Source organism: Cyrtonyx montezumae, unplaced genomic scaffold (genome assembly GCF_038088225.1).
Source record: "Cyrtonyx montezumae isolate F1298 unplaced genomic scaffold, pur_monq_1.0 scaffold_69, whole genome shotgun sequence".
NCBI lineage: Eukaryota > Metazoa > Chordata > Aves > Galliformes > Odontophoridae > Cyrtonyx > Cyrtonyx montezumae.
The window spans coordinates 241,716-256,662 of record NW_027072077.1 but is presented as its reverse complement, the minus strand read 5'-3'; the positions used below and the strand labels follow the sequence as shown (position 1 = coordinate 256,662).

At 63.8% G+C, this 14,947-nt stretch overlaps 1 protein-coding gene across 1 annotated transcript; it reads left to right on the top strand.

Moving 5' to 3' along the window:
* Positions 1 to 4,876: 4,876 nt before the first annotated feature.
* Positions 4,877 to 14,357, top strand: LOXL3 (lysyl oxidase like 3). The gene is made up of 17 exons (XM_065750218.1): positions 4,877 to 4,937; positions 5,272 to 5,585; positions 6,086 to 6,249; positions 6,534 to 6,745; positions 7,200 to 7,253; positions 9,252 to 9,311; positions 9,510 to 9,729; positions 9,987 to 10,167; positions 10,402 to 10,556; positions 11,153 to 11,326; positions 11,458 to 11,613; positions 11,777 to 11,939; positions 12,190 to 12,433; positions 12,921 to 13,036; positions 13,141 to 13,277; positions 13,531 to 13,642; positions 13,823 to 14,357. Coding segments are annotated over exons 1-17 (2,538 nt in total). The 5' UTR covers positions 4,877 to 4,935; the 3' UTR covers positions 13,897 to 14,357.
* Positions 14,358 to 14,947: the final 590 nt, after the last annotated feature.

The window sequence follows — 14,947 nt, the reverse complement described above, 5'->3', positions numbered from 1 at the left end:
AGCAACCCCTGGCTGCCACCACCCAGCCCTGTGCTTGCAGCCAGCACAGTGGGACCTCAGCTCCAGCAACAGCTACACCTCTGGCTCCAGCTGCCCCCCACCCTCACACTCCTCACCACGCTTGAGGAATGGCCCCAGTGCTGGCAGTGCTTAGCCAGGGTCCCCACACTTCCCTTTCAGGATGGGATCCCCTGTGGCAATGGCTCCATTATGGGTCTGGGGGAGCTCCTGCCGCCAGCAGGACTGCAGGGGGAACGTCTGTCTGTGCATCCTGCCACAGTTGCTGGGAAAGAGCTCGGAAGGAGGGCTGGAGGGACGAACGGGTCACGGGAGGCTCCCCCTCGGTGGGCGCTCCGTACCCAGGGGGCGAGGAAGAGGCTGAAGAGCAGCCGACGTATCCGGAGCAGAGGAGACGCGGGCAGTCCCTGCTTTCTCCGTGCCTTGCCAGGACGCGCTGCTCTGTGCTCGAGAGCGGCTCCGAGGGGCGGCTGCAGCTGCCCCTGGTCCCGGGGCCGCCGTGGGTCCCGGGACGGGGGAGAGAGACGGGGACCCCGCAGGGGAGGGCCGCGGTGTTGGCCCCGCGCCGGGGCTCCGTCCCGGGGGCAGCGGCAGCGGCGCTGCGGAACCGCCGAGGGAACGGAGCAGCTCAGGGCTGAGGGGTTCCGGAGCGGCCGTACCCGTCCCGTGGGACGGCCCCGCCACGAAGGCTGCGGGGTGGGAGAGCCGGGACTGCTCGGAGCGGACCGAAGTGGGGGCGGCCCCGGGCTCGGGCAGTGCGCGGGGCGGGCCGGGGAGGAGGGAGCGGCTCAGCGCGGCCCGGCACGGCCCGGCTCCGCGGCACTCTCTCTTTCGGCGTCGCCAGAGCCGCGTACCGTCGAGAACGCGAGGTACGGCGGGGCCGGGGCTGCGGGGGACGCGGAGCGGGACCGGGCCGGGAGGGGAGAGGGGGAGTGGGCGCGCCGGGCCGGGCCGGAGCGCGGAGCAGAGCGGGAGCGGCGACGCAGGGAGGGTGCGGGTACCGGTGCCGCTGCCGGTACCGGTGCCGGTGCCCATACCGATGGCGTCGCCGCGGAGCGGGACCACTCCGTGTGGGTGCGCTATGGGGGGCTCGGGCGGGGAGGGACCGCGCGTTGGAGGTTCGGTGGTTCGCATGGAGACGCGCGGTGCGGGACGGACGCGGCCGGGACCGCGGACTGAGACGCGGGGTGCGGTTCTGGTGTCGGCGGGGAATGAATGGGGCTGCGGGGGCTGCGTGCGGGGCAGGACGTGTCCGTAGAGCCCCAGAGCTCCGGATGTCAGCGCACGTCTGCGCGGGGCGGTGAGACGGACTTTCCCCGTCTGTGGTTGTAAGGAGAGCGCTTCGTGTCCTCTGCAGAAAGCTCGCTTTGTGTGCCGTGCCGGCAGCAGTGGATGGGGGAACTGTGTAATGTTTTAGTTGTGCGTCCGTGTCTGGCAGGGCGAGAGGATTTATGTCACGCAGACTGTGTGCGCTTTGCATGTGTTTGCTGGGAAGGGATGCCCAGAGGATCCAGCGGGTCAGAGGGTGCCGCGTGTATCCCTGACAGTGCCTCTGGCTCCAGGAAGCTTGTTTGCTAAGCTGTGGCTTACAAAGGGCAGTGGAAAGTCAGGATTTCCACGAAGGTGGAATTTGCTGTGGCCCTTGGAAGAGAGGATGGATGGAGAAATGTGAGGTGTGAGGGCTGGGGGGCCTCAGTCAGGCGGTGGTGGTACTGCATCCTCCCAGCTGTCCTCCTGCACAGGGCCAGACTTCACTCTCCCTGTAGCTCTGAGCTGCCTCCCTGCACTGGGGTGCCTGTGCCATCCCAGCTCACTGCTTGCTCCTCGGCAACTGCACATTCCTCTGAGGTCTCCTGCCTGCCCCTGAGGAGCCCAGGGGAGCCCAGAGCAGAGCAGAAAACCTTGAGCAGAGCTGGAGGCCGTGCTGTGTCCCGGGGAAACCGGGTGGTATTGGGAACTGCAAGGATCTGTTCTGCCCTGTCTTCGAGATTGACAGCAGAGTGGGAGACATCAGACAGACCAGAGGGCTCAGAGTTAGAGAAGGGAAGTGCAGCCCCAAGTGCAGAGGCTGTCCTCATCACTCCCTGGGATGGAGGTACTCAGTGCTATGGCAGGGACATGGCACTCCGCCTCCTGGGCAGCAAAGGGCAGGGAGCCCCCAGCTCAGAGCTGCCGTGGTGGTGCTGGACTACTCCCCAGCACTCCTAGGAGCACTTCAGCTGGTTCCTGCCTGCCCTAGCTGTGGCTCTGTGTCCCCTGCTTCTCCTTTCCCATGGGTCCATGCAGGCGGCCTTGCACTGCTGAGCTGGGGGTGCCATGGACCTCTGCTCCAGCCCCCCTGGACTGAAGTGTGGGAGGATGATGGAGGCCGTCCAGGCAGCCGAGATTGCGAAAGGGCTGGAGCAGGAAGCCAGGCCCTGAGGCCCTGGGAGATGGGGAGGGAGCAGTACCCAGTGCATGGAACCATGAAACCCTCCAGACCTTCTGCTGCCCCATTGCTGGGGACGTGGCCCCTGGCTCCCAGAGGTGCCCCAAGGAAAGATAAACAGAGGGAGCTGCTTTCTCCTTCTGCTGATGGGTGTCCCAGGCGGTCGGTCATCTCTGAACCCTCCCAGGCCATCAGGGTCTGCTTTGCTCCATCTGCCCATGCATGCTTCCAGGGCTCCTGTGCAGCACTGCTGAGTCCCTGTCCTGAAGAAGTAATGTATGCTTGGCTGCTGGCGTGTACACATAGCCAACACATGGAGCTTCTGGGAGATCTGCTCCAGCTGCCCCTTCTCAAGCCTGTTGCACTGGTGGGTGCTGGATGGCACATCCCACATGCTCAGCCCCCCCCACTGTTGTCACTGCATCCCAACTCTCCCTCATGGCACAGCCAAGGCCCGGGAGGAGGCAGCCCCTGTGCTGGGAGAGTGGAGCAGTGAGGGCAGCAGGCTGACCGGTGCAGGATGCAGTTCCTACAGAGGTGCTGGGGGAATGGGAGCCCTCATTGTCTGCTGGGAAGAGCTGAGCAGTGGGGATGACTGGGAGCAGACTAAGCAGTGCCACAGTTCTTGCACCACAGGGAAAGCATGGCGGGGCAGGGGGTGCAGAATGCCCCAGGTCTGAGCTCTGTGTTGCTCTCAGGTGCCCACTGCAAGCCCCAGCCCCGTGTTTAGCAGGAGGTGACAGAGGCTGGCACACACCTGGCTGGGACATTCCTGGGGTTTCCTGGGCAGGCACAAGGACCAGGGCCACTCTGCAGCTCCATGGATGGTGTCTGCTGAGGACGGCCTGCTGCGCCTGGAGGGATGTGTCTGAGCCCATCTGCGTGCTGGGGGATGGCAAGAGTGCTCTGCACAACCCCTCGGAGGTGGGACTTGTCCTCAGCCACAGCTTGGATGTAGTGTGGGAAGTGCTGTGGTCCTGCATGGAGCTCACCGGGCATTTCCTTGGGCAGAGGGATGTGTGGCAGCAGCTGAGCAGAGTTCATGCAGAGAGGTGGTGGGTTTTGTGCAGATTTGGGAACAACTGAAGGATGGGGAAGAAGAAAAATTCGCAGAGAGCTGCTGAACGCAAGGGCTGGGCTGTCCAAGCTGTGGGTACAGAGCAGGGCAGCACCGGGGGCAGCCCCAGGGCACCGCCAGCTGCTGCTGTGGGCATTGGTGTGGGCTGGGGGTGTTTGCTGTGGGCTGGCACCGCTGCATGGCTCCCTCCTCAATTAGGGGTGACTGAGGGTGTTGGCCATGGGCTGGTGGCTTTTTCCTGTTTGTAGCAGTATGCTGGGCCCTGTGGTCATGGTGACTGTGACTATGGGCACGGGGTTGTTTCTGTGGCTGCACAAACACAGAGTGTTTTCCCGGGTGTTGTGTTCTGGTCTCTGCCTGCACGCTTTGTTCTCAAGTGCATGGCAGTTAAGTGCTCCTTCTGGTCCAGGGCAGCGATGCCACCGTGCCAGCCCACTCAGATCTGTGTCATCACAGCTCTGTACAGTGTCCCCATTTCCGACTTTGCAGCACTGTGAGAGGACATCTTTCCTCTTCCAGACAAAGCTTTGCTGTGGAAAAGCATGTGATGCCCCGCAGAGCCCTGCAGAGCGGTGACTTCCCGGCTGGGGCCGCACTGTGGTTCCAGCAGGTGACCGGTTTTAATCCACTTAGTGGAAGGTGCACTGATTTTGTTGAGTGCTAATTATTCATTAAAAGGTCATGCAGGATGAATCAAATGCCTTCCAGTCTCTGCCTGTTATATCAGCGCAGTCACTCCAATTAACCAGACCTGTGATCTCATCAAAGGTCACAGCAGCTGTGTGACATGGGCCGATTCTGCACAACTGGAGGGATCGGCATTAATTGTAGCGCTGCCCTTCGGTGCTGCGCTGGCCGCGGTGCAGAGCGGGCTGCGGTCAGCAGCAGCGGAGCGCTGCCTCTCCTCGGTCGGTGTAGTGCGGGTGAGCTGCTGTGTCTGCGCCTTCAGCCCGCGCGGCCGCGACCGGGAGTGCTGAAATCAGCGCTCTTCGGTTGGCACGGGTGATGTGCGGCTCTGCGGATCCACACCGCTTTGCTTGGGAGGGTCGGGGTGTCCCCTCTGACCCACGGGCATAACGAGGAGCGCTTTATTGCCGCTGCGAGGCGTTAAACGGATCCCCATCCCGATCCCCTCCCTGCCCGCCCCCGGCAAACTCCGGGCCCCTTCCTCGAGCGGGCAGGGCTGTGCCGGCCAACGGCTGCTCCCTCGTGTGTGAAGGCTGATTAAAAGCTTCAGCGAAGCGTTTCCCCGTTGCCTGCCTACAAATACGTTTCCCGCTGGGCCGCGCTTTGTTTGCGCGGCCACCGCCAACCCCGGGGCTCGCGGGGCTCTGCCCGTCCCGGCTGCCGCCGTCTGTGCAGCGCGTCCCGTCCGCCCGGGGTTTGACGGAGGACGGCGGGGTCGGAGCTGATGTGAGTGTCCCGCAGGGGTCGGCCCGCGACGCCTGAGCTGCCGTGCGCGGGGCTGGGGCTGCGCGGAGCGGGCGGGGCCGCGGCGGTCCCGGAGCCGGGCGGGCGGATGGGGCGGTTTGCAGAGAAATGTTCGCACCGCTGTTCGCCGCCGGGGCCGGTGCAGGAATGCCGCATCTCCCGCAGGTATGTGGGGAGCCGCGGGCGTTACTGAAAGGCTGAAGAAAGCGGCTCCCAGGGCGGAGCGTGGCTCAGCGGGCTCGGGTTGCGGCGCTGCTGACAGCGGGCAGGAGCGTGGCTCGGCAGCCCGCGTGCTCTGACGCCGTCTCCCCTGCAGGGCCATGGGACGCTGCGGCACAAGAGCATGGCAGGAGCTGCTGGTGCTGCTGGGAGGGCTGTGGATGTGGGGGAGCAGCGCACAGCCCACCCCCCCGGGCCCCACGCGCAGCTCCGTGCCCCCGCTGCAGTTCCGTCTGGCTGGGTACCCCCGCAAGCACAACGAGGGCCGGATTGAGGTCTTCTACAACGAGGAGTGGGGCACCATCTGCGACGATGACTTCACGTTGGCCAACGCGCAGGTGCTGTGCCGGCAGCTTGGCTTCGTGGGGGCCACCGGCTGGGCCCACAGCGCCAAGTATGGCAAAGGAGTTGGTAAGATGGGGGGTGCAGCCCCGGGCTGTGGGTCAGTGCACACTGTGATGGAGCAGAGCAGGGTTCTGTCTGTGCAGTGCCTGGCAGTGCGAATGTGCATGTGTGTGCCTGCATGTGTATGCGCAGAGCGGACCAGGAACCTCTGTGTGTGTGTGTATCCATCCTGTGCTCGGGGAGGCTGTGTGTGTGCATGGCACGGTGGGGCTGTGCATGTCTCTGGGTGCTGCAGGGCTGTGCTCATGAGGGAGCGTGCAATGGTGCAGCACGCTGAGCGCAGGCAAGATGCCGTGTGGTTCCCCCACTGCACGTGGGTACTGTGTCTGCTGGAAACTCCCCCCTTTTGCCATCACACTCAGGCCTTCTTTTTTTTGAGTGCTTGGCCCCAGCTTTGTGCTGCCGCAGTCAGTGTCCCCACGCTGCCATACATGGGACACCTCCTCTGCTATGGGGGCTGCTGTGTGGGCTCTGTCCCCACTCACCCTGGCCCTGATGTGCTGCAGGGCGGATCTGGCTGGATAATGTGAACTGTGCGGGGAGCGAGAAGAGCATCAGGGACTGCAAACATCGGGGCTGGGGGAACAGTGACTGCAGCCACGAGGAGGATGCAGGCGTCATCTGCAAGGATGAGCGCATCCCAGGCTTCAAAGACTCCAATGTCATCGAGGTGAGGGGGCTGCAGACAGCCCGCCCTGCGTTGGCGCTGCAGTGTAGGGACGGCAGCTATCTGGGAGCTATCTCCTGCTGTGCCCCCAGACACGCACCCTGGGACCAGGGGTGCATGGGATGGAGTTGGGTACTCGGCTTCTCAGTGCTGCTGGAGGTTTCCTGCAGGGCTGTGGGAGCTGTCCTGCCCTGCTCCTCACCAGGGACAGAGGAGCTCTTCTGTGGGATGATCTGGGGAGGAGCGGGGTGCCAGGTGCACTGTGCTGGGGCTGACACGCTTTGCAGACGGAGCAGAGCCACGTGGAGGAGGTCCGCCTGCGCGCGGTGGTGTCGGGGGCACGGCGGCGGCTGCCGGTGACGGAGGGCATCGTGGAGGTGCGCTACAAGGACGGCTGGGCACAGATCTGCGATGAGGGCTGGGACAGCAAGAACAGCCGCGTCGTCTGCGGCATGATGGGCTTCCCTGCCGAGAAGAAGGTGAACAGGAACTTCTACAAGTAAGTGGGGCTGGCTGGGAGCCTGAGGGGCCAGGGATGCAGGGGTGTTTCTGGGGCACAGCGGGGACCGCGCGGTTCAGCATCCCCCCATCCTGCTGTCCATCCAGTCTGAATCCCACAGGCCACGTGGGCGCTGCTAACTCAGCTGGGAGTTGTGGCTGTTGGTGTTCCCTGTACATCACCGCCCAAGATGGCAGGTTTTGGTCCCTGGCAGTCATGCTCTCTCACGTTTCCCTCTGGCGGGGATTGTGGGGGACCCTGTGTGGTTTGTGGTGCACTGAGCAGGGATGCTTCTGCAGCACCGCTGCCCGACGTGCCGGCGCTCGGCCATGAGTGTGCTGCCCTGGGCATAGCTGTGGCTGTGCTGGCCAGCGTGTGGCTGTGGCTGTGCTGCCACAGTGTGGTCCGGTGCTGTGTGCACTACTGATGGTGCAGCCGCGGTGTTGCCCCGCAGGCGGCTGAAGCGCGCAGCCAGGACGAAGGGCCGGAGCACGAGGCCAGGCAGGAGGTAAGGGGCTGGGGCTGAGCCTTGCTTCACCCTGCCCAGCTCTGGGCTGTCCTGCCCCACTGTTCTCTGCTGTCTGAGAGGATCCTACAAAGGTGGATCTGCTTGGAACAGATGGAGGGCCTGCGCTGTGCTGAGCAGGATGACTCCATCATGGTGGGACCTGTGTGGCACACGTGGTCCCCTGTCCTCCTGAAGAGATGCTCTTTTCCCAGCCCTGTCATTCCCCAGGCAGAGCAGCCTTGTCCTGTGCACTGGGCAGGTGCTGGCAATGCAAGGTCCCAGAGAAAGGTGTGGAGAGGGCTGGAGCATCCTGTCCTGTGCCCTATGGGGGCAGGGAAGCCCTGGGAAGGAGCTGTTTCTACTGGAGGACAGAGAGTGTGGGCTGCAGAATGGGCTGCTTTCTGCAGAAAGCTGCAGTGGGGAAGCTGGAAAGGCTGTGTACCTCCTATTCCCCATGAGCTGGGCTCTCATGGAGGATAGGAGCTCGTTCAGCAATGCTGATGGTTCTGGCACAGTGTGGGAGCCCTTGTCCCAAGATCTGCATCTGCCTGGGATCTCTTTCACCACCATTTTGCTGCCATCCCGCATGACCCCAGGGACAGCTTCACTGCCCTTTCCCTCTGGCCCTGCACCACTGCTGCTAATTTTGGTGGTGGAGCAGAGATCCAGGCGACAGCCACAGTCCACCCTCCCTGGGCTCTGCGTGGCACTTCCCCTTAACCTCAGCACCACATGGAGCAGTTGTTCTGTCCCAGCAAAGGCTTCACCCTGATCTTTCCATCTCCCCTGGTGCCAAAGTTGCCCTTGTGCTCTGCCCCATCCTGAGCCCCTTGCTGTGATGCTGCCCAGCTCTGTGTCACCATCACTGCTCCTACAGCTCTGTCTGCACTGTTAATGGAAATCCAGGGGGGCTCAGACTGCAGGGTGTCCTCAAGCCCCCATCAATATCCCTTGCTGCAACTTGCTGTTTTTGCTTTGTCTGATTGGTTGGTGTCCCTTGTCTGCTGTGTGAGCTCTTCCCATGTGGGTAAAGTGCTGCACTGCACTCTCCCGGCACAGGAGCAGCGTTGGGCCCATCTCAGGCTGCACATTATGCAGTCCTGTGTGGGTCATGGGGCAATCCCAGCTGGATGTGCATTTGGCTTCTGAAAACCTCTGAGGACGGAGATCTCACAGTCCTGTGGCCTCTGCAGCAATGCTGAGTGACTCTCACTGGGAAAACGTGCAGAGCTCCCTGACAGTCAAACTGTCCTCCAATGTGTCCTCCTCGCAGCAGTACTGTGCCCACCTCTCCCAGCCCTGCCTGTCCCCGTGCCCTCTGCAGCCATCCTTCTGTATGGGGGCACAGGTTCCACCTGTGGGCCTTGAGTGCTGATGGGAGCTGAACAGTCCCTCGGGCTGCTCCGTGTGACTCAGGCTCCTGTCTGCCCTGCAGCACCCTGGGGCTATGTAGGCTGACACAGACCGTGGGGCTGGTGGTGCTGATCCTGGGTCTCTGGGTGCTGTCCATCCCCTGCCCTGTCCTGGGGCTTTGATCTCCTTCTGGTCCCTGGGGCTGTGGCTCTGCTCTGCATCTCCCTCCCACCAAGCAGGACAAAGACAAAGTGTTTGTGCAGGGGCTGTGCCACCATCGCTCTTTTTTTCCTGCTGAGCTCGCTGAGTGTGCTGCTCCTCTCGGAGCACACAGTGACATTGTCTGCGGTCCGGGTGAGGACAGGGGCATATCTCACTCACACCCAATGGATCAAACTGTTGCGCTGTTGTTTGATCTTCTGCTGTGCTTATGTGCCAAAGCAGTGCAGGATGATGCTGCATCTGTCACAGTTTCCTGGTGAAGTGTGGGCAGGAAACTGCATCGCTGCTGTGGAGGACAGTTGTGTCACACTGCTGGCAGCAGATGATGCTATGTATCCTCACGTGACGTGGAGGGGAATGTGTGAGGCTCCCTGGTGGCCCGCTTGGTCCGGGCCACCTTCACGGTTGTTTTCTGTTTTCCAGGCTGGCCTCCAAATCTCAGCCTAAACAAAAGCGCAGGGAGGACGTAGGGCCAAGGAAGAGGTAAATGGCTCCAGCAGAGAGCCTGAGTGCCAGGATCCCAGCTCAGCACTGCCAAGGCCGAGTGTGTCCCAGCGCTGCGGGGACGCGGGGCACGGAGCAGGCGAGGGGTGGGCACCCAGGGGCAGGGACAGTGCAGCTGCAGGCAGGTGGCACCTCTGCTGTGCCGGCCGTGCCTCAGGCTCTGCTCTCTCCTTGCAGGCTGTTCGCAGAGCGGCAGCAGCTCAACTACCGCCTGCACTCGGTGTCCTGTACGGGGACAGAGGTGCACATCTCCATGTGCACGTTCCAGTTCTACCGGGGCAATGCCTCGGCAGCCTGCAGCACCGGCATGCCCGCTGTTGTCAGCTGCCTGCCCGGGCCCCTCTTTGCCACTGGCAGCGCCCAGAAGAAGAAGCAGCGGCAGCAGCAGCAGGGCCAGGTGAGCCTCGGGTGGGTCCTGTGGTGGCCCTGCGCAGGGCTTCATCCCTCTGTCCCTTCTGTTGGCTGAGTGCAAGCGTGCAGGGAACCCACAGGGCAGGAGGTGGGGACAGTGTCCTGTCCCTAAACGTGACAGAGTTAATGGCAGCCACCTCTGTGCTGTGCTGTGCTGTGCTGTGCTGTGCTGCACCATGTACTGAGTTGTGCCACGCTGTACAGCACTGTGCCGTGCCATGCCCTGACCCTTTTGCCCCACAGCCGCGGATCCGACTGAAAGGCGGAGCCAAGGCCGGGGAGGGTCGTGTTGAGGTGCTGAAGAACAACGAGTGGGGCACGATCTGCGATGACCGCTGGAACTTGCTGTCTGCCAGCGTGGTGTGCCGTGAGCTGGGCTTTGGCAGTGCCAAGGAGGCCCTCACTGGGGCACGCATGGGCCAAGGTGAGAGTGCTGCGGGAGAGGGGCCAGGCTCTGCCTTCAGCCTGCTGTGCTGTGTGTGTGCTGTGGGCACCTGGAAGAGGGGCACATGGGATGAGGGTTTTGCACTGAGCATCCCCAGAGCTGTGGCTCTGCCTGGCTGGCAGCTGAGGAGGGGTGGGCAGGGCTGGGCCGTGGGAATGGGATGGCTACAGCATCCCTGTGCTGCTGGCACTGAGCCTTGCTTTCCGTCTGCAGGGATGGGGCCCATCCACCTGAATGAGGTGCAGTGCCTGGGCACTGAGAAGTCGCTCTGGAGCTGCCCCTTCAAGAACATCACGCAGGAGGACTGCAAGCACACAGAGGACGCAGCCGTACGCTGCAACATCCCCTACATGGGCTACGAGAACCTGGTACATGCCATGAAGGGGACTGCACAACTGCAGGGGGGCTGAGGGATGGCAGTGGTGTCTGTGGTGCTCGAAGAGCCTGGGGACCCGTGGGACCCAACATAGGACATCCCCTGCTGTACCCTTTGGGATCCCTTGCTTCCCCCTGGTGGGGGTCAAGGGCTGCCTGGGGGGGGTTGGGGCTCTTGGGGGTCCCACGCCACCCTGTGAGGAGGAAGGGTTTGGGGGGGCAGTGGGGCTCAGCTGTTGCTCTCGCACTGTGGTGTGGTGCAGCCCTGCCTGCTGCTGCCACATCCACAACTGAAGCACCCCAAAAAAATTTGCCGTGGGACAGCAGGAGAGATTTTTTTGGGGACTGATGATGAAATGAGTGAGCGGATCGGCGCCGTTCTGTGGGCCGTGCCCTCTTTTCATCCGCTTCGGGCTGTTTAACCGTTCTAACTCCGCCACGCCTCTCATTTCGGAAATGGGAGCACCATTTCGGAATGAATCGTTCCGTCTGCTTTGGGCAGCGCCGCTCAGACCCGCACGCAGCCGTCGGTCCCGGGCTGCGGGCAGAGGACGGCACGGAGCGGTGACGGCGCTGCCTCTCTCCGCAGATTCGGCTGAGCGGGGGCCGGAGCCGCTTCGAGGGGAGGGTCGAGGTGGCGGTGGGGGCTGGCGACGGGGACGAGCCCCGCTGGGGGCTGGTGTGCGGCGAAGGCTGGGGTACTCTGGAGGCGATGGTGGCCTGTCGCCAGCTGGGGCTGGGATTCGCTAACCACGGCTTACAAGTAGGTGCCGGAGCCCGCGCGGCCGGGGAGGAGAACCGGCGGCACCACTGCTCTGCGGGGACGGGGACGGGGACGGGGACGCGGCGGGGACGGCGGTGCGGGGTGTGCTCACGGCCCCAGGGCTCCCGCAGATCCGCCTGGCCGGGGGGAGGACCGAGTTCGAGGGCCGCGTGGAGGTGAAGCGTGGCAGTAAGTGGGGCACGGTGTGCAGCGACGGCTGGACCACCAAGGAGGCGATGGTGGCCTGTCGCCAGCTGGGCCTGGGCTATTCCCTGCACGCGGTGACGGTAGGTGCCGCGGGGTGGCCCCGGTGCCGCCCTGACAGCCACGGGGCGATGGGATGCGGCTGATTCGTGCTGGGATGGGATGGGGCCTCTGTGGGTGCACGGGTGGGGGGCACTGTGGCTGGATGTGTGCAGTGTCCTGCCCGGCATGTCTCACTCACCCCAGGAGACGTGGTACTGGGATGCCAGCAACGTGACGGAGATGGTGCTGAGCGGTGTGAAGTGTGCCGGCCATGAGCTGTCCCTGAGCCACTGCCAGCACCACGGCAGCAGCCTGAGCTGCAGGAACACGGGCACGCGCTTCGCTGCGGGCGTCATCTGCTCCGAAAGTGAGCGCGCGTGGGGGCTGCAGGTGGGGGGGCTGCGAGAGATGGAGGCAGACAGCTGCAGGGCTGCAGCGTCTGCAGGCACTGGGGCTGTGGGTCCGGGGGCCGCAGGTGGGGAGCCCATAGGCAGTGGGGCTGCGGGCTCCGTTCATGCTCCAGTGATGGGATGGCCGCGTATTCTCCCGGGTGGCTCAGCCCTGCGCTGCTCTGCCTGGGGCAGCCATAGAGCCCTGAGCCACCACCCTGTCCCCAGCTGCCTCCGACCTGCTGCTGCACGCCCCGCTGGTGCAGGAGACAGCGTACATCGAGGACCGCCCGCTGCACATGCTGTACTGTGCTGCCGAGGAGAACTGCCTGTCCAGCTCGGCCCGCCATGCCAACTGGCCCTACGGGCACCGCCGCCTGCTCCGCTTCTCCTCCCAGATCCACAACAACGGCCGCGCTGACTTCCGCCCCAAGGCCGGGCGGCACTCCTGGGTGTGGCACGAGTGTCACCGGTGCGTGCGTGGATGGGCAGGGACAGGCGGGCGGGTTGGGAGCAGCGCGGGCTGGGTCTGAGGTGCTGGGGTGGGCTTGCCGAGGGCGATGCTGGCAGGGCGTGATGTTACAGGATGAGATCAACGCCACAGGGTGAGGGCGATGCCAGGTCACAGCATCGCTGTGCATGGTGGAGCATGGGTGGGGGCTCAGTTCGGCTCAGGGCTGTCCCTGGAGGAGCGGTGCTGGGGTTGGGCTGCAGGCTGCACCCCGGGGAGAGCCTCTCCCGCCTGGGCCACCTGAATGGGGACAACCGCATCCCATTGCAGGGTGAGGCTGAGCTGTGCCCTGGCCGTGCTGCACTGGGTCCTGAGCAGGGGCTGTGCAGACCTTCCTGAGCAGGGGGGACAGGCAGTGGCTCCGGGGGCTTCCTCCGCCGGCCCCTCCACCCCAGCCCTCCGTGAAGGGCTGGCTCTAGGGCAGCGGGTGCTGTGGGCTCTCTCGCAGGCACTATCACAGCATGGACATCTTCACTCACTACGACATCCTGACTCCCAACGGTACCAAGGTGGCTGAGGGTCACAAAGCCAGCTTCTGCCTCGAGGACACAGAGTGCGAGGAAGGTGGGACCGTGAGGCCGTGGGGCACCACGAGGCTGTGGCCCCCACTGCGTCCCCGTGTTCAGGGGCTGTGCCAGGGACACGCTGCGTTCCTTTCCTGCCTGCAGACGTGGCCAAGCGGTACGAGTGTGCCAACTTCGGGGAGCAGGGCATCACGGTGGGCTGCTGGGACCTGTACCGGCACGACATTGACTGCCAGTGGATTGACATCACTGACGTCAAGCCAGGCAACTACATCCTGCAGGTGCTGCAGCTGTGCTCCTGGCCCCTCGCACCCTTAGTGGTGATGCATGGGATGCACTGAGAGTGCACGGCATGGGCTGTGCTGTGGGGCTACAGAGACTCTGGAGCTCACCTCTGCCCCGTGCTCCTCAGCACACTCTGCTCCATTTGGACAGGGTGCATGGCCCCAGGAGCCAAAGCACAGGGAGACTGTACCTGCCCTGGTGCCTGGAGCCATGCAGGGCTTGTGCAACCCACTCATGCTTGCCCCATAGGTCGTGATCAACCCCAACTTTGAGGTGGCAGAGAGCGACTTCACCAACAATGCCATGAAATGCAACTGCAAGTACGACGGGCACCGCATCTGGGTGCACAGTTGCCACATCGGTAATGCCTGGGGATGCGGCACAGGCTGGGGCACACAGGGCTGGGAGTAATTCGGGCTGTGGGCAGTGTGGAGCTGAGCAGGCAGCGGGGTGTGGGCAGGTGCAGAGAAAGGAGCCGGGGGTGCTGGGGACAGCAGTGGCAATGAAGCACCAGGACCACAGCTCTCATCCTGTCACCCAGGCGATGCGCTCAGTGAGGAGGCCAGCAAGCGGTTCGAGCAGTACCCAGGGCAGCTGAACAACCAGATCTCATAGGGCCCAGGCCCAGGGAGATGTCATCTCCCCCTTTGACCCCACGCGCAGGAGGAAGCTGCTGTGGGGCTGGCAGGGATTCGTGCCAGCTCCGTCCCACCCCACGCTGTGCTAGGGGCTGCCCAGGACTCACTGCTGGGGCTGGGGACCTTGAGCACCGCACCTCCAGCTCTCGACCACTGGCTAGACGCTGCATCCCGGCTCAGGCTGCAGCACAAGGGTACGATCCAGGGAGGCCCCACCGCCCCAGCTGTGCCCCTCCTGCTCCCCAGCCCCAGTTCTTCTCACCTTGGTCCACTTTCTCTGGGGCTCTGCCCTACTCTGGCAGCAGGACCCCACCTGGGGACCCTCACCCCTACTCAGGGCCGGCCGCCCTTGTGCCCCAGGAGCCCCATCTCCAGACAGTGTGGCTGCCCAGCACAGCAGTGCTGCCCATGGTGGCAGCAGCTCCCACACCCATGTCTTAGTTGTAATTTTATTTTCTTGATAAAAATGTCAGTTCTATATCCTGCTGGCTACTTTCTAGGGTGGTTGGAAAAGCAAGGGGGCACAGCACGGCAGGGCTGCCTTGCACGGGGTATAGGAGCTGCCCCTCTGCAGGGCAGAGGAAGGGGCTGCAGGGGCGCAGAGGTTCCCTGGAACAGCACTAGGAGCAGATGGGGCCACCATGGCTCAGTACCAACGTGGTGAAGCTCAGGATGCCCCGTGCCAGATGCGACACAGATGTTATGCAGCAGGAATCCCAAGCAGCATGACCTCCCGCCAGCCCCATGGGGCTCGAGCCACAGGGACCGCCACCTCTGCAGGGAGCAACCCCACAGGGGCTGGCGTGGGGGGAGGAAAGCCTCACTGAGCCCAGGAGATTGGGCAGATGTGGGGGTACAAGACTGAGGTAAGCGGGGGCCACCTCAGTTCCTGCAGCCCTCACCCCTCAGCCAGAACCTCCGGCCCTGTCTGCAGAGCGGCGTGGAGGAGCAGCTCGGCCCCCTGCACGCCAGCAGGGCAGGCCCTGGCTGCGGCCCTGGAAAGCGCTGCGGTCAGTGCTGCCGGAGCA